At 45.8% G+C, this 22057-nt stretch overlaps 1 protein-coding gene across 1 annotated transcript in view; it reads right to left on the bottom strand.

Moving 5' to 3' along the window:
* ABTB3 (ankyrin repeat and BTB domain containing 3) overlaps positions 1-22057 on the bottom strand; it is a 177945-nt gene that overhangs the window by 41290 nt on the left and 114598 nt on the right. The window contains exons 3-4 of the mRNA XM_082311354.1: positions 20350-20554; positions 8398-8550 (exon numbers count right to left, since the gene is read on the bottom strand). Coding sequence (XP_082167480.1) covers positions 8398-8550; positions 20350-20554 — 358 coding nt within the window. The remainder of the gene's footprint in view (positions 1-8397; positions 8551-20349; positions 20555-22057) is intronic.

Raw genomic sequence — 22057 nt, 5'->3', positions numbered from 1 at the left:
CCACCTGGGACTCCATCACCAGCCCTTTCAATTAAAAGAATGATAATCTATTAATTAAATCCATCTTTTTTCTCTGTGGAGTTTATTCAGTCTGTCTCTGTCCTAAATATGAATGAGGTCTCGAGTCAGAAATTATAGTTCAGCTGTTTGGAAGTCTGGAAGGAGTCATATTTTAGACAGCAATATACATGCATTTGCAATGCTGAATTTCTTGGGGTCAGGGATCACAGTTTTGATCTGGGTATGCACAGCCCATAGCACAAAAGGGTCCCGTTCCTTGCCTGGGGCTCTTCAGTGAGACTACAGACACAAACAGCAATAGCAGGAGCGGCAGACGATTTGATTTAAATTTGTGAGCACTCTTTTTTCCAATGTGGTGCTTTAAAAGGGACTATAATGCTGATATTAATAGGACTGCAATCTAAATACTATATTGAGACAATTATTTGCATTTTTAGTTTTGGAGAGAGGGAAACTTAAGCACAAACATGTTGATCAAAGTGATAAAGAACACTGCTTTTTAATACAGACATAAAATATCTCAATTTACTTTAAAAAGGAGCCAAATTAAGACAAGAAAATAAAAATACTCTAGATACTTATTAGCCAACCTCTTATTCTCAAAGGCCTGAGAATAAACTGGTTACAGATCTGGAAAATACATTTTAAAAGTGATGTCACTATCAAATCAAGACCCAAATCTGTATTTCAAAACACTCTTAATATTACAGTCCCATGCATATAGGCCAGCAACCATGTTCAAAATTGAATGTGACTTCAGATTTTGAACAAGGCCAACATATCATAGGGAAATTTCGGTACAGATTCATCTTTCATATGAACAGATAGCACAAGTCTTCACTAATGAGTGGAAGCCAGTATGTTATCTGCACACTGATTATTGTATTCAGGAATGTATATAGAAACAGAGCATATGAAACACTGATGGATTTGCTCGCAATGGAAAAAAACCAAGAAGGCTGGATCCTAAAGCCTGTGAAAAAACAAATATGTTCTGTCCTAAAGGGCAAGGTCCTCCCCTTCAATAATTGTTTTATTACAGTTGTCTTCAAGCAGCCAGTTGGCAGTAGAGGTTGAGATTCACCTCAGGAAACCTGTACTCTACCTTTTAAGTAATAAAATCTCCTTCATCCACTGGCATCATGTGCCCCAAGGGAATGCTGGATTTTGTCAAGTAGCTTGTTTGCTACCACTCGCTCGTTTGGCATTTTTGTGTCTAATTGCGGCAATAGCCACGGCTGGTGTTAAAGGATTAGTGAAAACTTGTGGGAAGAACAAGGACATTCAAGGAGCTAGGCAAACACCAAACGTCCCTCCTTAAAAATGGCTGTATCTAATTAAACAGCAGGATTTCTTCGCAATATTCTACTCCCTCTCCAGACACTCAGCCCCTGACCCAGTGCATTTTAAGGGAGAGCGAAGAGCAGTGGAAATATTTTTCTGCCTTCAAATCTCTATTTATTAAAGTCTATTTATATTTTCATGCTCTAGTACAAGCACAGGATTTCCATAAATAAAGCATTAAATGCAACTCTTCCTCTTTCACTTTCAAGTTACAACTGCTTTTATGTGGTATAGTATTAAGGTGACACGGCAAATGGTATAGACTGCTCGGAAAGAACAAAATAGCACATCTTCCCTTTATGTTGCTGTATTTTTCCTTTGCCACAGTCTTAAGAAAACTCTCTAGAATGAGCCAAGGATGCTCCCATGTTAAATAAGCTTTACTCTTGAGTTCCTTAATCCTGTTTTCCTAGAGAGCCTTCATTAAGAGGGATGGTCCCAGACAGAAAAGCAGACTTAGGTATTCTCAGGCCAAGGCTAATTGGAAATTAGGACTGATTCTCCATTACAGACAGGTTTTCAAAGGCACTCAGACACTGCACTTGCCCGGAGACCTTTCCGGATCAGAGCTGTAAATGCAACTCGGAGCCCTGGGTGAGGCTGCGACAGGGCAGCGGCTGCGGGAGCATATGGGACTGGAGGGTTAACAAACCCAGTCCTATGCTGCAGCAAGGCTCGGATCCATCTACACTTTCAGTTTGAACTTACTCATGACCTGTTAATATCCACATATTCTTGTGTCCACGCTGCCCTTTAAATAGGGCCCTTTAAATGCCCGCAGTGTTTACTCCTGATGTATTCCTAGAAAAGAGTCACACGTTCCCTCAGCACCCGCTTTGCTGCGCTGAATGAGCCCCTTTCTTCTAGTCTTCCTCCATGAGAACATTTTGTCAAAACTCAAATCACCCCAGCCCAGTTCTCTGTACCTGCTCCAATGTGAGTATTTTCTTGATCCGGACACATGATTTGCAATTCCACATCACTTCCTACCGCTTCCACATACAGAGGCACCAGTATTTTCCTACTTCTACTGGAAATTCCTCTCTTGTTGCATCCTCAAAATGCATTTGCTTTTTTCATGGCTAAGGAAAAAGCCACTTCGGTGTTTCACAATCATTCTGAGGTAAAATACTGCTCTACAGTTTTTACCACCACCTTTCCAATACGCAGCTCCCAATACAGTATATATTATACAGTATATATAGTGTATATGCTACATACACACTGCAGTACGTATTTTTCTAATTAATCTCCATGTGTTTGCCTTCCATTTGTGGAAAACCGCATTTCACCCCATTTCTTTTGTCCCAGCCCTCAAGGTCATCCACTTTTTCCTGGATGATTTCCCAAACATCCTCTGTCAGGACAATGCCTCTCAACATTGTGGCATCAGCAAATTTTAGCTTCATGAGCACACTGCCAAGATTTGTGCCAAAGCCCTTTCTGAAAATTAAAAAAGACCAGTTTTTAAGAGGGAGAGCTGAAGATCTCTGCTTGTAACTCCACTGCAGCCAACCCAGCCCTTGCCACCTCACTTGAAGCCAGCCTCTGCTCACTTTCCAATTCCTTTACCAATCCCTATCTTCTCTGGCTTAACTAATAGCTCCCTGCATGGACTGCATCAAATCGTTCACTCAAGTCCAAATAGATGAAATCTACTGAATTTCCTTGGGGTAGAAAATCAGTTATCTTATCAAAAAGTTATTAGATTAGTCTGGCAAGATCTATCTTTAGAAAATCTGTGTCACATTTTATCCCATTTTTCCCTCAACAACATGTCTTTAATCAGTCTTTGCCTGAAAAAACATTCAAAGGCCTTGCACTAACAGCCTGGAATTTTCCTCGGATCGTTTTTCATCCTTTTCAAACGTTGGGCATTACTGTTATTAATCCTTAGAGTTATAGCACCACTCCGGGCTTTGTTAAAAACATTTCCCTCTGACCCTCTGATTTCATGAGGCATTTCTTTCTCATCACTGGGATAGAGGTTATCTGGTCACCCCAATTTGAGTGCATTAAGCTGCATAATTTGTTCTCCTTTTGATTACTGTTTTTCCGTTTTCATAACCTTTTTGCTTTTATTTATTTTTCCTTTTCCCCCAAGGATTTTCTTCCCAAAAACAGAGGCAAAATATTCACTTAAGTTCTTGGCTGATGGCCTCTGTTGGCACTGATGCACACCTTTCACAGGTGCCTCCTCAAGGCCAGGACTTAAAGATACCAACTTTACCTCTGTACTCCTGGAAGAGAGGAGAAAAATGTGTTATGTCCATGGTCAGGAGGAGAGATAGGACCGAGACTCACAGCCAGCCAGAGAAGAAACGGGATATTTGCTGCCCAAAGGGTGAGCCCAGCACCCCTGGGGAACCCAAGGATAACTCAGAAATGCTGCTGAAGTGTATGAGCAAGCAATTAAAGGGGATCAAGTTATGGCTCTCCATCTGTACACAGGCACAAAGCCCTGTCACACTGGCTCCTGCTCCCACCAGCTCTGCCTCCACCAGCAGTGATGCTGCCACCTCCAACTAAATTTGACTGGAACATAATGGGGGGCTCTGACCACACCAGTGGGGTCGGCATGCAAACCCCACCGCCTAGCTCTGTCCTCTGGAGAACAACCCCAATGACCAGGGACTGCAAACAAGGGACTGCGATGCACCCTGGTGGTACCAGAGCCTGAGGGGTCTCCATGGGTTGTACATCAATATGGGATGGGGCAAGAAGAAAACAGATCCCTGAGGAACTCAACCCATGAGGAGCCTGATAGCAAAAATGCCATTTCCAAATGCTGCCCTTTGGGTACAGCTGCCAAAAATGACTTCAGATCTCTTTACAGAATTGTCCTGGGCTCCTCCTGCCAACACCTGCCTCCAGTGAAGCAGCTGTGGCCTGTGGTGGACGGTAATGAATGCCACAGGGAGCTTCTGGTAGTCACTACCAGGAGTGAAGATACTGCCCACCTGATTCCCTTCAGCAGATGGCAGAGCCCTTCTCGGGGGCGAGGGGGCTTCTTGCCAGGCCTGGAAACACCCGGGAAAAGCAGCTTTCCCCAGAGAGGCCAGAAAGTGCATGACTTGGAATTGAAGAGGTCTGAGGCAATGCTGAGGGGAGAAGAGATTATTTCAAATAACACATGGGATTTCCCTTTATGGAGGGCAATTGCAGTCAGGTCTCCAAGACTGCCCCAAAGTGCATTTTTCTTCAAGTTTTACTGATTCTGGATATCCGAATGAACATGTGTGCCTGCACACACACTCACATCCCCGACTATATCCTTCTTTTAACCTCTGACTGGCCAGAAAATAGCCCCTTATCCAGTCAGGTGCAGAAGTGACCATGTGACAGTCCCCAGCATGACATTACCATGTCTCTGAGTTCAGTTTGTTCCAGCATCTTTACATCCTCCAGGATTGCCATGATATATTGCAACCAGAAATGAAGCCACTGACCCTGACAAAAAGCACGGCAGCCTTTGTGCTGAGCAATACAGGATGTTTCTCCCTTGCTCTGTTTCTCTGCCATCAGCCTCCAGGCCCCAGATGTAGTCATCCATTAGCAATCCTCCCCAGCACGTCTAACAGATTGTTATTTTTTTTAAAACAAATGTCCCACAGAATAAAGGAAGAAAAGACACGCAAAGAGCTTCTTGTGTTTAGGTGGAGTAAGTGGAAAGGGACCCCTTGCAGATGCAATGATGAGGAGCACCCAAAACCAGGCATCTGCTTGCAGCCAGCCAGACCCAGTGCAGTCTGAGAAGTGACACTACCTTATTGCAGCAGAAAGGCAGGTCAACACAGTTTTTACGACCATGCCCCTTTTTGGCAACAAATTACCTTCATCCCTGATGCCTTCATTAATAAAAGGTGCAGAGCACCCACCTTCACCAGATTTATGCCAGCAGAGAGCTACTTTGCACACAGTTCTCTACTGACTACATCCAGCTGCCTCAGGTGGCCCAACAGGACCTGGGTACAGGTGAGGCTCTATTTAAGTCTGGTCTCCCATTATGACAAAGAGTATTTTGGACACAACTTGGGCTTCTGTCTCAGCTAGCTGTCGTGCATCCAGCAGTCAATCCATCTGTGAAACCTACCTCCTTGCACAAGGTGGAGACAACGACTCTATTTAAAGCTTCCACTCCTGAGGGAAGGGGAACATTTATATCCCTGCTCATCTCCCAAGGCTGGGGAAAGGGAAGAAACTTTCTGGCATGTCTGCTGCTGTAAAATGAAGAGAGATTAGGAAGGAGACAGTCAGCTCCTGCCTGATTCCAGCTTGCCTCACTCCTCTACCCAGAGCAAGAGCAGCTCCTCTTTCAGGAGATGAAAACATTGCAAGAAATTAAGGCGAAGGATTTTTAAAAAAAGATCAGAAGAGGGGAGAAAGAGAGGAAGTACTGGAATGAAAGGCAGGAAGAAAGCAGAGATCATTTACAAAGCCGCATATCGGGAACCTCACTGCTGGAGTATGTGATTGTGCTGGGAAGTGTCACAGGAATCTGCTGGGAGACCTCCATGCTATAGTTCAGATAAGAAACTGAACATTTGGTTTTTATCCGAACTGATCCTGAACTTCATAGCCTTTGAGATCCTGCCAATCTCTCTCTCTCCCCCTCTCCCCATATGCGTGTATTTCCAGCATGGAAGCTGATTTTGCTTTATGCGTTTGCAATGACAGGTCGTGAATCAACACAGTGGAATGATGCAATATCACATGGGACCATGGGAACTTTTGGGTTCAGGTCTCTATATTTTAGGGACTAAAGGAGACTGCTAAGAAAAGCCTAGAAATTGAACCAGTTTCAAGGTTCTACTTATTAAGCCGTTTCTATAAAAGTCACAAAATATATCAAGCTTACTGCATTTAAAATCCTCCAGCTGTCATCCGTCACACAGCTTATTTTGAAAAGCCATCCCCTGCAAAGTTGTCCCGTTTTTCCCTCCCTCCCAGTGTTTGCATTTATGGAATTGATGCTTGCTGAGGAGTTGGTAGATGGAAACCCTCCCTCCCTAATGGGGAGGCATGAAAGGCTGGTGCTCGGCTTAGTGAAAAATGAGAAGTGCTGAGGGTCTGCACTGAATACAAATAAAAAATTACAAGCTGCACGGTTTCAAATTAACATCCTGATGCTTCACATTATTCTTCAGAAAAGCTCAGTCCTTCCTTTGATCTCAGGATTACAGGCAGCCGGGGCCTGATTCGCAGCTATGCAAAGAACCTGCTGCACTACACTGGCAGTAGGCACAGACCTTAAAATAAAACCCGAAGTACACAGACACTCATTTGTAGACCTCTGCCAGTGCAGTAGAGTGAGATCTTCATTTTGGGACATCGGGGGTGAATCGGGCCCCTGCAGTCAAGTGGGCACATTGCAAAGTCTGGTCTCGCTAAAACCCAGAATTTGTCTCAGGAATGATTTCTCTTTTCACTCCCATCTGATTAATCCCAGGCTCCGCTCTTCAGGTGCGCTCTCCCTTGCAAGACAAGCAGGGCAACAGCTACCACATATATTCTTTATGAAATGAATTCTTGATGGCAACTTTAAACTAAATGCTGATTTGTTCCTCATAATTAATAAATTCTTATGTGGCATAATACAACTCACCCCAACTTCAAATTATTTTGAAACTCATGGAAAATTGTCCAACAGTTGATGGCATATACACACTGACAAAATATAACTTTAAGAATGGTATAGTGTGATTTTTTTAAATCCACAAATCTTTAACTGTATCTACCTTCATTTTTAAGACAGAGGATGTAGAGTAGAAATATTATTGCCTAATTTGCAATCCTTCTTTGCAGTCCTACCTAAATACTGGAACAGGTATTAAATTAATTGTGCCTTTTCAAAACCAAGTGCTAGGTCTTCAGAAAGCACATAGTACCAGTAAGTCCTGACATTTCAGTAGGGATGCAGAACGCTGCACTTCTGGAAATGAGGGCCAAGATGGTCACACCAAAGGGAAGCAATTACAGCCAAGATCTGAAATCTGAAACGCTCAAGATTTCACTTTCGAAATTCAACATCTTTCTTCAATTAAATATTGAATAGCTGCAACTATAAAAAGCCTCTGCAGATCTCGAAGTAAAGTATTATACTCTCTGGTAAAAGAGCATGTCAAGGCCAGAGTCAACAGAAGGCAGCTGCTCCGATGCAGGTTGTCCCCAGCTAATCATGTAGATCATCCCTCTGCTTTCTGTGTTGCAGGAAAGAATGCACCTACTGCTGTATGAAGATGCAAACTGCGGAAAATTGGGTTTTATGTACAAAATTTGTGAAGCAATAGCAGTGAGTAATCTCTACTTTGGCAGATTCAGAATGCCTTTTCATATGAAAATCAAAACCAAATATATTCTTGACTCCAAAAGAGCCCTAGATCATGCTTTTATACCTGTACATAACAATAAGGCAAAACAGATATTAAAAACATATCCTGGCAATAAATACTTTAAGATTTCATTAGAAAACCAAAAGGTCACATCTTATAGACGAAAGAGTCAAATTATCTAGGCTGATATTTACAACTAATTTGAACTGACATTAGCATGAAAAACACAATTTTACTGCAAGAGGTAGTCTTACCTATAAGTTTAAATGTGCCCTTTAAGCATTAATGCTGAAAACAAAGCACTGAAAAATATCTGCAGCCCTGCCAACTACATCTCAGTATTTTATAGCAAAGCAACATGAAGCAGACAATTAGCAGAATATTTCAGCCTCTCATTAGCAAGCAGAGCCTAATAGTAAAAGAAAAAAAACCACCACCATATGAGCTCTGACGAGCAGATTGCGGGCTCGATCCAGCTGTGAGATATTCAGGCACCCATTACCATGCAACCGGCTTATCCATGGATGTGAGCAAATATCAGAAGCCGATTTTGCAACGCACACAGCGGCGAGCCCGAGCATCCATGCACCTCTCAAGGCAGTAACAGAGCCCTCTGCCTGCCTGCCTGCTCGCTCGCTGTCACTAGGAAAGAGAGACACATTTTGCACAAAGCAGCTGATTTTTTTTTTTGTGGACTTACTTTAACTGTCGAGGTTCGCAGTCAACTCCCGGCAGTAAGAGCCTCGCTGCCTGCCGTACGTCATCGCTGTCCACCGAGAAACTGCGACGGTGCCCCGCGTGAGCCACGGCAACCCGTATCCACTCCATCAGGGGAGGCAGCACAATGAACGGCCTGGCAAAGCACACAGACATGAATGCTACAGTACACTAGCATCAAAATAACAGGTATACAGAGAGACAGGGCAGTGGGGGGTGTGTGTGCATGTGTATGTATGTGGGAGAATATATATATACACAGAGAGGGAGAAGGAAACAAGCAAAACGAAAGTATGAGAGAGTGAACTGGCTCAGCAAATTTCAAGCAGGTCTAAATCAAGATGTCTCACCCTGTCTCTGGAGCAGGATTATTTGAAAAATGAGATTCATGACCCACGCTCATTTATGGGGCTCCTCTGAGGTCTGTGCACCCGCCTGGCAAGCTCTGCCCGTCCCCCCGTCCCCCCCCGCCCCATCCTTCACACAGTGTATCCCAAAAAGAGGGCAGGAGCCTGGCACAGGACCACGTCCTGCTCTGTCTGACGCGCTGGGCTCCGTACGCTCCCCAGCCACTTTGCAGTAGGGACAGGAGAACGAACCAGGGCAGAGAGAGGGGATGCCCCCACCCCAGGATGCCAGGGATAGAGAGGTGACGCGTGAGGAGGTCTCCAGCATCTCCTATCAATGCAATGTGCACCTTGTGCTCAGCACTGAAAGTGGGGACCTTTGCAGCTGACCCCGCTGTATTATTGAGGTTATCTGTGAGCAGCATCAGAAATCAGACTGTTTCGTTTCACTTTTAGCAGTATCAAACCACTACACCTTTGGGTACCAGCTCTTCTGCCACTTGAGCAAAAATACACAAAACCACCCCCCCAAAGTGGATGGCGGGACTCTGGGCCACAGCCCCCACTTGAGCAAAGCATGGACACTATCAGAGGCATGGTCCTTCACTCCAGAAGACCTGGACAGCCCCATGTCCTAGCGAGAGCTGCCCAAACCTTAGGTGAAGCACACAGCATACAGTTTGTCCCATCTATGCTAAAAATTATTTGGGGACCAAGAGAAAAATGACAAACCTTAAATGAGAACCATAGCTTCAAGTCCTAGTTTGGAGATAAAAATAATAGAATATCTGCAGCTGAACATCTTGGAAGGTCGCTGCCTGTTAGGTCAAGGTGGACAAAATCCCCAGAGCAATGCAGGCTGCCCAGTGAGTTTTCGTGCCTGCTTCATCTCCTAGCTGGGGTGTCCAAAATGGGTGTCTCCTCCATGGCTGCACACAGCAGACAAAGTCTACGTGGGGAAGGGATGAGGAAGGGTAGAACAAATCATTCTTTATAAAAATATAATATAAAGTTCTAAAAATTGTAAAATCATTAAAAAATAATAAATCTTTCCAAGAGCTACTTGAAAACTACACTGAAAGTCCTGTGTTTACTCAGGGCTGCTGAAAACTATTTAGACACAATGAAACTGTTTAAGGCACAGTGTGAAGTAGATACCATGGCTAAAGGATGTTAACAGTGTTAACAGAGATTGCTATAACACTTAAAAAAAAGAAAGAAAAAGAAAAAAAAATAGAGAGAGAGAAGGAAGCGACAAAACTTGTAAATGACTACTGTCCTGAAGGAATGTCTGTAACTAACCTGCTCTTAACGTCTTCTTCTGAACCTTTTTCTTTTGTCTCATTTCCTATGTGACTCTCTTTCCCCTCCTCTTTAACTGTATATTCCCATATTCCCTCTGTTTATTAGCTCAGTGTATCATCCTAATCCTGGAAATGTTCCTTTTAGCGCAGCAGCATCCCCTACTTTTGATCCCTTCACTTCTCCTGCTCCTTTTAATTTGATATTGCTTTCCCTTGCTTGCCTTCCCTTATGTGCTCCCTTTTCTCGGAGGGAAAAAAACAAACAAACAAAATAAAGTGAAGTCTGGATTAGGTGCCCAGTAGGCAAATAGTTTACATTTTAAATATATAACTTTACCCAAAAAGGATCTACACCCTGAGAAAAACGATTTAAGAGGATGTTGATTCTGGAATATCCTTTTCCTATTTATAGCTCTTTATGCCATTTATTTCTCTTTTGAAGACTTGACTTTACATAGCTCTGATATTAATAGTCTTAAGGAAGGATGATGAATTTCAAGAGCACCGAAGGACAGAGAAGCCCTGAGGCCACTAACTTTCCCTGGGTCGCCGGGTTCCTAAATCTCACGGGCACTTAAAGGAACAACCTCCTTTTGAAATATGACATCTTTGGCTGACTTGCCACTTTCATCATTATTCTATTCAAACACATCGCCATCACCTCAAGACCAGGCTCCGTTTGTTTCCAAGGCTTTTTGCTTTCCCCAGACCTGCCATGGCCACGTAAGGAGGCAGATAAAGACAGAACACCTTCTCCCACAGCTCCTGCAAAACGATTTCCATAACCCAGCTCATCTGTCCTGATGGTGACGGTGGCGGTGGCTAGAGGAGGGAGAGGGGAGAACAGCAGAGGTGTATCTGCTCCTGGAAGGTGACCTGGGAAGCAGGTCACCTGCTCTATGTGTCCTCGGAGCAGAAGGGATCCTCCCTCGTGGCGTTAACTAGCTGGGGACAAGTGATCGGTGGGAGTTGTTTTCATCACTTGCTGAGCAAACAGCGGAAAGGGAGCTGCAAATCACACTAGAAGTGTAAAAATGCATCTAGTTACCCAGAAAACTTGGTGTCAGGAAAACAATTAAAAGGAAACTCAATTCTAGGTTATGGTTTGCATGAGTGAATGTGGTCCGGATCACAGAAATGAAGATAGGCTTGTACAGAGCCTTCCCATAACATCTGCCGGGCGAACAGAAGAGCAGAGGGCCATGTCTGAACAGGGGATTTTGGGGTTCACGCTTCTTCTCCTCTCTCATGCAGGTCAGAAACTCACCCAGCAGAAGATCTGCCCCACCACATTAAGGAGCATAGCAAATAAAATTATTTACAGGAACTGTGATAATCGCACTATAAAATTGCATTTTTTTCCTTTCCTGGTCTTGCAAACTTCAACCGAGAAATAGAAATGAATGTGGCTATTTGGTGCAATAAATCCCGAAAGGGAAGAGAATCGGTGTTTGGCAGAAGCAGGGTGATTTTCTCTAAAGGCCCATTTCAGTCCATACATGAGGACATGGAGTTCACTCAGAATATATTACATTCCTTTTTCCGAGGCAAAAAAAAACCCCAACATTACTGCATTATCTGAGCATGTCAGGGAATTTGTATTTTGAGAAGAGAACCAAATATGGCTGAGTGTAATAGGTTAAAAATACCCTTCAACAGTCTATGCACCACATGAAGGGGATTTGGTTTTTTTTAAATGCTGTTTGTGTGCCAAAGGAGAAAGACGAACACAAAGTTATAGGGAGGTGACAACCCACAAGATGTGACATCAGCAAGACATATTTCACTTCTCAAATGACACTGTGCAAAACCAGGTTAGGCGAATGCACCACATCATTGGCGTATACATTGATTTATCTCCTCTGTACAAAGGCAGGTAACAACCAGGAGAGTTCGGTACTTTTGTGTTCCAGAGCAGACACGTAGCAGGTAAGTCACCTCGTTATATGTTTTGGAAGCATGCACCTTAATTAAATTAATCTAACCATGGTAGGAATGTGCTGGGCTTGACTCTGCCCAAACGATGTGGAAAGTCAGGAGCAACTCAATTGCTGCAGAAGCACCTTACAGGGGTGCGGGTCAGCGAGCACTCTGATCTCCTCCTCCAGCCCATCTCTATCTCTGCTTAACTGTAAATGCATGCTCCCATCCTCTTTAATTCACGCAAGTTCAAAGTTAAGCATGAGCTTAAGTAATGTCCCAAATAAAGTATGGATTTTGGCACAGGCTTGTATTTTCCTGAACTGTCATCTAAGGGAAAAAATGTGCCAGATGGGGATGCAGGGAGAGGTCTCTGCACAGAGCAATGCCCATCCCACGCAAAAGAGCTGGGAGGTGGGGGAAGGATGCCAGCAAAAAGCAGATCCCAAAGGGCTGGACCCTTGTGGGCACTGTCTCCCCAGTCCTTGGCAAGGGGACAGCCAGCTCCTCTTGGAGCATGCCCTCCCCAGTTCCCTACTTGAACAGAAAAGGGAATTATGAGCACCCCACAAACCCTTACACTGCCGGTTCCTCCCTCCACACAGCATCCCTCCCTGTTCCCTCCTGCCACCCAGTGCCCCTCTCACATCTATTTTAGGACAGCTCGGGGACCTGTGAGCTCCTGTGCCTTGCAGACATCTGCAGGCAATACCCAGCAGGGATGACTGCTTGCTTTCCTCTCCCGTCCCAGATAGCACATGTCCTTCTCCACACTGCCCTCAGACATGGCAGCTCCCTGCCAGCACCCACCCACGCCTCTCCCTGGCACGCTCCCCTCCGAAGCAGGGCCAATGATCCCGCCGCACCCAATCGGACCTCAAACCTATCTCAGATTTTGCAGGGCTGATGTCCCTGGGGCACCTGAATTACAAAATGTCTCATCAGGAAAGCAGATGTTATGGGAGGGGACCTAAACATAAGGCATAACCTGCTCCAGTCGTGCCATCTCAACCGCAGAAGGGATTGCCTAAAACCCACGCAGCACTCCAACATGTGCAGCAGTCCTGGGCTGCCCACCATTTCCCTCCTTGGCTTGCTGGCGCAGGGAGATACTAAAAGTCCTGTCAGGCATATACAATAGCTCAGGCTTTTTCATCATCATCATCATCATCATTATTGTTATCAGTGGCAGTGTACCTGTATATAAACAGGAGGAATTTTGGGATGGAAGACCATGAGAAATGAGCACTGTAAAATGCAATAGGGTGCTACACTATTTTTGCGTGTGTCTGTGAGGAGACCAGTGAAGCTCTTTTTGGACACTACCTCCTGCAACGCCAGAGTTGGAAAGCACTACAGCCAGCAGTCCTACAAATCCCAGCTCCCAGTAACCCCTGGCCCTGGTTTTCCCCTGTCCCTACCACCTTTGCAGGTTACAGACTCCCTGCTGCCCACTGACCACAATTTCATGGTCCACCTTGCCACCCTGTCCTTCCAGAGCAGGGCCACCACGCACACCCACCCTCTTCTTCTTGACTTCCCCACAGCTTAAGCAGTTCTTCCTCTCCCCAGTCGCTCCCTCTCCCTTGCAGAGAGTAATCCACCTTTTCGGTGGGACCTCCCTGTCCTGTCTCACTCTCTCCTCCCAGTTCCCGCTATTGGGGTGACACCTCCTGAGCTCCCCTCGGGCGGGTGACTCCTTAATCATTTTTGCCAGGCGATGAGAGTCCCAAACGAGGGATTCTTGCCCGTCACCTTCTCTGGTGTGCAGACTTAAACCACCTTCCCGATGGCATGCTCATCACCTCTGAATGTTCCTCGCCCAGGCTCAGTCCCCCTCCACCGCCGTGGCTCACGAACCCCAGGCAGGCCACCACCCTTCGCTCACGGCAGAGCCTGCAGCACGCACCAGGTGCAGGAGCTCGTCAAGTGCGCACGAGAGATTTCCCCAAATAATCACGGTGCTCAAAGAAAAAAAAATCATCATTTCAAGTGCAGCACAGCAGCCTCTCTATTTCCAGGGGCACTTAACATTGCTCTTCTTCAGACGGTGAGCCCTTGCCCCACCACAGGCACACACTCACTGTATGTATTAAAATCAACCGCTATGGAGAGGACTGGCTTGATGGTCTGTATCACGATGGGAACAGAAAAATTCCTGAGGGCTAATCCTATTCAGATATGAATTCCCACAGCCGCCTCGTGCTCTCCCTCCCTCAGTTTCACCAGCTGTGAAGTGTACGCAGCTGTATAGACCTGATCTCACTTTAACTTAAATACCTTCTTTATGGTTCAATTATTGCAATTGCTTTGAATTATTTCTGTTTGCAGGATCCTTTAGCTACTGAGGAGGATGCTGTTGTGCTACGTGTTGAGTTTCTTCACTCACTCCAGCCAAGGAGAGGTGACTGCAAACCTGCATGGCAATGGCAGCCAAAGTGCTCCACGCAGGTCACTCTTGGTTTACTGATTGCTTTTGCAATTTCAGAGTTAACAGCACTTCTGAGAAGCAGAAGGATGTACTTTTGCAAGAAAAAGCCTATCTAGACAAAGGTAGGGAGATGTTTCTGCTTGCAGATATGAGTCAGCAACTTTAACATCAGGAAAAGACCTTTTCGTTTGTTTGATTTTATGTTTTCATGGGTGGTTTTTAAAGAAAATCCCAGCATACGAATTGAAAAGCATTCTCACTTCTGAAAGTTGTCATTTAGAACATATGACAAAACCATATATGCAATGCTAGTCTGTATTTAGCGTTATTGGAGGATAGAAAAACATGTTTCTTCCAATGTTTAGCATACATTTCAGACGGGTTTCTGGGCTGCAAAACTAATATTTTATATTTACACCGTAAGCTACTTGTCTTCCTGGCGAGGAAATACCTCCTGATGCCTTCAGAAAGCTGCCAGTCCCGCTCCCGCCCAAGGACCCAGCAGCACCAACTGATGCACCATGCGAGCCCACGCAGCTGTCCCACGCGAGGCAGCTCCTCTGCCACCCTAGAAGCCCAGCCATGGGTGACCCAAGTAGCCAGTCTCTGAAAAAGCCAATTCTGCATTTTGTTCAGGCTGAAGGATTAATTCTCCTTGCTCTCACACAAGCCTCAGTGAGACTGGCCTAGGCGGAGGGACGGTTCACCCTCAGGCTTTCATGCACCAAGACATCGGTGCTCCAGAGTCCGCACAAGGGCATCTGCAAGTCACGTTTTTTGAACTTGCATCCAGTGTTCAAATGTGCCTCTCCTGCCTTAAAAACATTAATGGCCAAGACTTGAAACACAACCAAGTCACAGTGATGACTTGGCCAGCAACCACAATGGGGAAATATTTCACAGGCAGCTTTGACATCAGATTTGACATGACTGGCTGTGGCATAAATCCCTGAAGAGACACCAGCGTTGGGAGCGCGGCACAGAACAGCCCGGGTAACAGGCTGTTCATGCAGTGCTGCACGCAATTTTCTCTTTTTAAAAAAATCCTATGGCCATCCCATGGACAGCGTAAGTCTAGCTTGATAAATTGGATGTAGAATACAGCCCCAGCCCAGCACGGATATACCATCTGACAGCCAAGCTACGAATACTGTCTGAACTATTTCTTGTAACGTGCAATCTCACACGCTGCAGGCAGCTGCCAATATAATTTCTGAACAGATTTTTAAAAAGCAAGAAGTTTGATATTTAGGATGCAAATCTAGAGGATTTACCTAAGGATGGATTTGGAATTTCTTTTCAATGGCTCCCAGTGAAATCAGTCCTGGTGTTAACTTTGAGTTCAGCGAGGCCACAGTTTTACCATCTGAAGTTTCCAATTAAGTAGTGGATAAAACTATATAGGGTTACACAGAGTACATCTTAGTGGTACATCAAGCACGTGTAATGACTTCTTCAGATATACGTTGCAAGGTGAATAAGTTTCATAGCAGGACTTCACATTCCCAGTGCTAGCGCTTTATCTGTTCTTCATCAGCATTCCCCATCATTCCCTCCACTCTCTGCTGGCCTTTGCTGGAGACTGCCCTACCCGTGGAGTTTGTACCGCGTAATAATTTAAATCAGCGACATTTCCCTAGTTATCTTCTTACTGAAATTGTTCTACGGGTATAATCTGTACAACAGACACAGCTGTACCAGTTACAAAGGTGCTTTGGATGAGTTCAGGTTATTTTATAGCAGTGGAACATTCCCCCCATTAAGAGGGTTGTATCATATTAATTAGCCAGGTACACTAATCCAAAGCATGAAACAAAATTCAGATGATAACCCAAACCCTTCCCGTTAATCACAAAGGACTACAGGCTATAAATTGCACGTGTGCATATGTGGGGGACAAGTATATCGGGAGGGCGGTGGTGTGGGGGTGGTGGTGCGTGCGTGCAAGGCAGGCAGAAAAATAAAAAGCAAGCAATAGCCTGTGGGAGTTTCCTAAGGGATTGCTCCACATACAGGGAAAAGTAGTGAAGGGAAGTGAAAAGAAGGTTAAAACCAGACGCGTATCCATCAACTCAATTAAGACTCAAGGGGAAAAGCTAAAGGCTGCTGGGCGGTACAGGGAGTTAATGCTCCTCCAAGACGGAGCGGCAGAGGAAATGCTGGAGAAGGAACTTTGCTGCGTGTGAGCAGAATTAATGGGTGGTTCTGGACCGGCTGAGCTGCTGAGCCACCGCTTCTCAATGAGTTGTTAATGGGGAACATGGAGAGTTAGGAAGTAATGAGGACTCTGTCAATACAGCTGTGGATAAAAGTGGGTAAGGAACCACTTAAGGAAAAAAACCATCACACAAATCTGCAACTACAGATTCTGCGCTTTCCGGTGCTTAAGAAATTACTTGCAATAATTTTGGAAGTGTTATAGAGGCCGAGAAACAAAACACAACCACAGGACAGATCCTTTTATTAAACCAGAAGCAGCAAGCAAGCAAGAAATATTGGTAACAGTGGTCTCATGTACAATTCCTTCCTTTTTTTAATTCCCAGGAAAGCAAAAGAATGAACAAACCTAAATAATCTGCAGCCGCCCACAGGTGTAGGCACCAGAGCAGCACTGCTTCATAGGCAACACCCGGCACAATATAAATGTCTCCATCGCATCCCAGCTGGGTCCATTAGGGAAGGGGGACCCCACAAACAGGTCTAAACCCCCTCCTGTACCTCCACGCCTGCCAAAATACCCGTTTACATGGTACCCAGGGCCATTAGATAACCCACTCCAGCAGGACTGGCTTGTGTTGGTGCCAACAACACAGCCAAAAAAATCAGAGGGCTTCTGCCAAAGTGACCCGATTAAAAGAAGAATATGAATTTGGAGTGGGAGGGGTTCACACACCCATCTGATGGTTGGGTTTGCTGGCATTAGGAAGCGGGGAATCTTTTCTAGGTTTTCTGAGCAATCCTCGCCACTTTCCACCTCCTCCCCCTCCCATGAAAGCAGGCCCCCTGCAAGAGCCTCACTGTATAATCATTTTCCCCTTTTATTTTATGTAAAGACAAACACTATTAAAAACACGGGACATTCTTGTTTCTTTACCTCCATGAAGAGCAAACACAGAGAAACGTTCCCTAGAAAATACTCCCTAGAAACAAAGCACCAGATTTATTCAAAGGTAAACATCCCATTTTACGCGTCCCCCAAGACTTTGAGGGAGGTACCGCTTTCTGTGCTAGAAAGTGCTAAGCCAGGCAGGACCGCCACCGTACCAGCTTCCCTCCTGTACCCAACCTGCAAAAGGACACTCCCTAATTCAAACCAGTTCAGAGTCGAAATTCAGGTGGGCTGGAGATGGGCAGGAAGGACAGGAGCTGCTCTCATGGGGCCACCGAGCCCTGCAAGCGCCAGGGGAACTCTCTGGCCACATCCCACAACCCTCTCCACGCTGGCCATGCACGATCAGGGAGGAGGGGGCCAAGACAGTAGCCAAGTTGGCTTCGTGTAAGCCAAGGACAACCCTCATTTCATGGAAATACTGCCTACAGCCAGATCCACGCGGTCCTGGCTTCTCTGCACCAGCTGGGACACAGAGAGGCCAAGGATGGGGAAAGACGCCTGGATCTCCTTGCTTCCTTCTGGGCTTCTTCCAACATAAAAGCAGTTGCTGCAGTTGGAGAAGACGACTGGGAATACGGCACGTAGGTATGGCACAAAGCTTGCAAATATTCTGCATATAAAAATGTCACGTTTAACAAATCCACTCCCCCGCAATGCACAAAAACTGATCATGGAAACTGAAACCACCAGAAATAATTTGCACCACAAAGCATGCTTGCATGTGAAAAAAAGGATGGGAAATAGATAGGAAGGCGCCTCAGAGCACTAAGGAGAAGTCAGCTTCACTGATCTCTTCTCCGGGCAGCACAGGACAGTTGCGTCCAGATGATGAAGCTCCAGAGCACAGCCCCATGGAAATATCTAGGCTCACGCTTAACCCCGCATCGCTCCCACTCCGGCGCTAAGTACTAATGCATGTTTGATTAAGCAACAGGAGGAGTATCTGCTCCTTCCAAAAGTGACCACAAGCTCTTGGCAATAACACTGAGTACTTGCTCTGGCCCTAACCGCACACCGCAGTTGTTAAACTGGCCTGCCAAAGGAAGACGCCTTGCCAGACAGAGTATTCAAAATAAAGCAAAGAAGAACAATCACTTTAAATAATCAGTGTTTCAAGTGCTCTAACGAAGAGAACATGTATTAAGGTAACCTCAGAGAAAGGAAAACCTATTAAAGCAAATGTTAAAAGTGATTTTTCAAGTATTCCTGCCCTTTTCACTTTCCACACGGACGTCTGCAGATATCTTACAAAACCAGAGCCTCAGCTTTATTCACCTTTATATTCCCACTGGTTCCAGTGGCATTACTCCCACAGATGGGGACCACAGATCAGGTGAGGGTTATTTTCTAATTTTGGTTATTTTTTTGTGCATATTAACCACTCTTGGACACAAGTTAGGCCTTCTGCAATAAAAAGGCTGGATGACAAACCATGAAATTAAAAATAATTTAGAAAAATGAGAAAATTCTGGATTCTTATCATCTCCCTTCTGTTTTTGTCATACTTTGGAAACAATAGAGCAAAAAGTGACAAACAGTCCACAGAGCGACCCAAACTTGAAAAGAAACAAAATGCCATCCAAAGGCAAATGGCAAAATTCCCAGTAACATCATTAATGCCAGAGTTTCATCTTGTATGCTTTTCTGTGAATCCATATAAAAGTATTTCATTGAAGATACATTGTATACCATTTATGATTACACATAGGATGAGATTCTCAAATGCTGCTTTTCAGATGCAGACGTCATACTGAAACAATAACCAAGCCCCATATGCACGGCTCCCGGGGCACACGTGCAGATCAGCGTTTGGCTCGCACATACAGCGCGATATATACGTCGGGATGTAACCGTGGAGCCCAGCTTGAAAAAGCAGTTTGCATTTGCACCACCGTGATACCCATCCTAAAAATGAATACCAGCACTTTTCCAAGCACCAGCCACTCCTCTCGTCTCCATATTGGGGAAGCCTGGTTTAGGGCTGGTGAGGAGCATGGCAGGGAAATAGCACAATGTTCCTCAGCACACAAGGGGAGGCTTCTGTTACTAGAGGGTTTGCTGCGCTTTTGACAGGAGATGGCTTTATTTTCTTGGCCAGCAAGCTGTCCCAGTTGCTTTATGCAGTGCCCGGGTGCAGAGCTGCCCTGCGCTGGGCACCCCACCTGCCTGCCGGCATTTGGTAACCCCATCACCGGCTTCAGTGGCATCTCCTTCCCACCTTACAGGCAAACCCTGAGTCAGGACGAGGCCTCAGGCATGCCTCCCCCGCCCTGGCCATCCTTGGAAGGGGGACAACAGCAGCACAGCCATAGCCTGCCACGTCCCCGGCCAGGGCAGCCCCGAGGTTACTGCTGCACCCGGGTACTTGGCACGGCTGAAGCCCAGCATCTTTAACGACGTCTCCTTTCCACACACTACTCTATTCATTTTCCACTTCCCCAATCGCAGCTGTCGAGCCCTATTAATGCGTAGAAAAAACACATTTGAACCCAAACCTGCTAGGCCAGAAATAGAAGTTCTCATTTTCTTTTCCAAAACACAGAAGAGCTGAGCAACAACGAAAGGAAAAGGAAATCTCTCCCGAGTGCACATCTGGAACCAATTTGCTGTATGTAGCCACTGGGTGTCACTTTTGATATATATTGGGTCAGCCACGCAGCACTTCGGCGAGAGAAACGGATTTCAAAAACGTGATCCTAAACCAAACCAGACTGCTCCACGGCCTCTCACGCGCAAGCTGTAATTAGCAATTAGCCAGCCAGGCTGATTTATTAACAAAACGTCTTCACCATGACATTAAGCACCGTGCAGTGGCTCTTACCTCTCAGTCTGCAGCGTGACTTTTGACGGCTCCACGTTGGGGTTTTCCCACTCCATCTGTGGGCAGTGCATGAAGTAGCAGAGGGTGTACAGAGCCTCTGGCTCCCAGTAGAGCGATCCCTGCTTCTGGTGCATCGGCGTCCCGTTCCCGTGCTGCTTGGCATTGAGGGGCTGGAGGTGGTGCATCGCTCGAGACACCAGGTCACCTGGAAAAAAGCAAAAGCTGGGTGAATGCCAGGCTTACAGCTGCCTCTCCCCAAAGTTTTCAAACCAAAAGGCGTGCCAGATTGGTTTTCCCTTCCATTTAACCTCACATATGCAAACAGTAAAGGATAGGACAGGATTCTGTGCACTGCTCGTCACCGCGTTGGGCTTTGCCTGATGGTTTATGCAGCATGGCGTGACAGACCTGGGCTGCAGACAAGCCCCCTATGGCCTGCAGGAGACGGGTTTCTGCAAATATGGTGTGTAGGCAGCGCCAGGCTGGCCCATCTCAGCACCGCCAGGAGAGTCAGTACGCCAGGGCTGGGGTCACAGCCACCTGCAGGCAGCCCCTGCAGGTTGCCAAAACCCCATAGTCCCAAAAATGACCAGCGGCAACAATGAAGAGTGGCACCAAAAGCCACATGCTCCTGGGCAGAGCGCAGCAGGGAAATGCAGCCCCTTGCAATGAGGAAGGAGGCAGTCAGATAATGCACAGAGCACTGCAGGAGAGTGCAAAGGGACACGTGGGTGAAGAAAAAAGGGGACAAAAAGTTGCTAAAAGACGATATCAGAAATGTGCAACCAAAATTACAATTTGTAAGCCCAGGCCAAGCCTGGAAAACTTCATGTTAGCAGAAGAGCGAAATCTGTGAAGTAGGCTGACCCAGCCCCTTGGGTTTCCAGAGCACAGAAAGTGGCCCAAGAGAAAGATGCTTGTCATCTCCCCTGCGCCGACATGGTTGTGGGCACTTCCTCACAGGGCGGGTATGGGAAACCAGCCGCAATATGTAGACCAGGATCAGCAAAACCAGCAAGTGAGATTAGCAGGCAAATACACGGGCAAGCAGCAGTGAGTCTCTTAGCACAATACTCATTGTAACTAATTAACTAAAGCATCTCCCTCCGAGGCAGTGAATTTTACGTTTGTTGACTAGTGACCACTCTATCAAAGGCAGGGAAACAACTGTGGTTATAAACTGCCTGTTTTCACATGTTCAAATCACTCCGAGAGTTCTTTGGGGGGAAATAATGATCTTGGATCAAATCAGATGGTTTGTTTTAAATGAAAATCTGAGCAAGAGCCCTTTGGGTCATTCTTAAGCTACACAAAAGCGAGTGATGGGGAAAAGAGGACATAATTTCCCAGTGTTAAGAAGTCATCACACACTTTCTCTTATTTGCTTTTCCCAAGTGACCACTGAGCACTGAAACTTGGAAGGAAAAGTTGGAAATGTATACCCAGGTAGGAACATGGGGTGGGGGGGGTGAAGCTGAATAATGAACTCCTGGGCAAAGTTAAAGGAGAACCATTTTGACTGTGTGAAAGGCAGAGTACAGGGTTTTTTTGCAAAGTCCCACCCCTGTGAACACATCACAGCACATCACCTCTCTCCAGCCTGACTCGCACAGAAAACGATGATGCTGCTGCTGTGATAATGTGCACCAGGGAGAACAGAAACATCTCATTGAAAAATACTCAGCCCAGTCCTCCAAAAACACAGCCT

This window comes from Platalea leucorodia (genome assembly GCF_965183815.1).
Source record: "Platalea leucorodia genome assembly, chromosome: 4".
Taxonomy (NCBI): domain Eukaryota; kingdom Metazoa; phylum Chordata; class Aves; order Pelecaniformes; family Threskiornithidae; genus Platalea; species Platalea leucorodia.
This window is presented reverse-complemented; position numbering and strand designations above follow the sequence as displayed.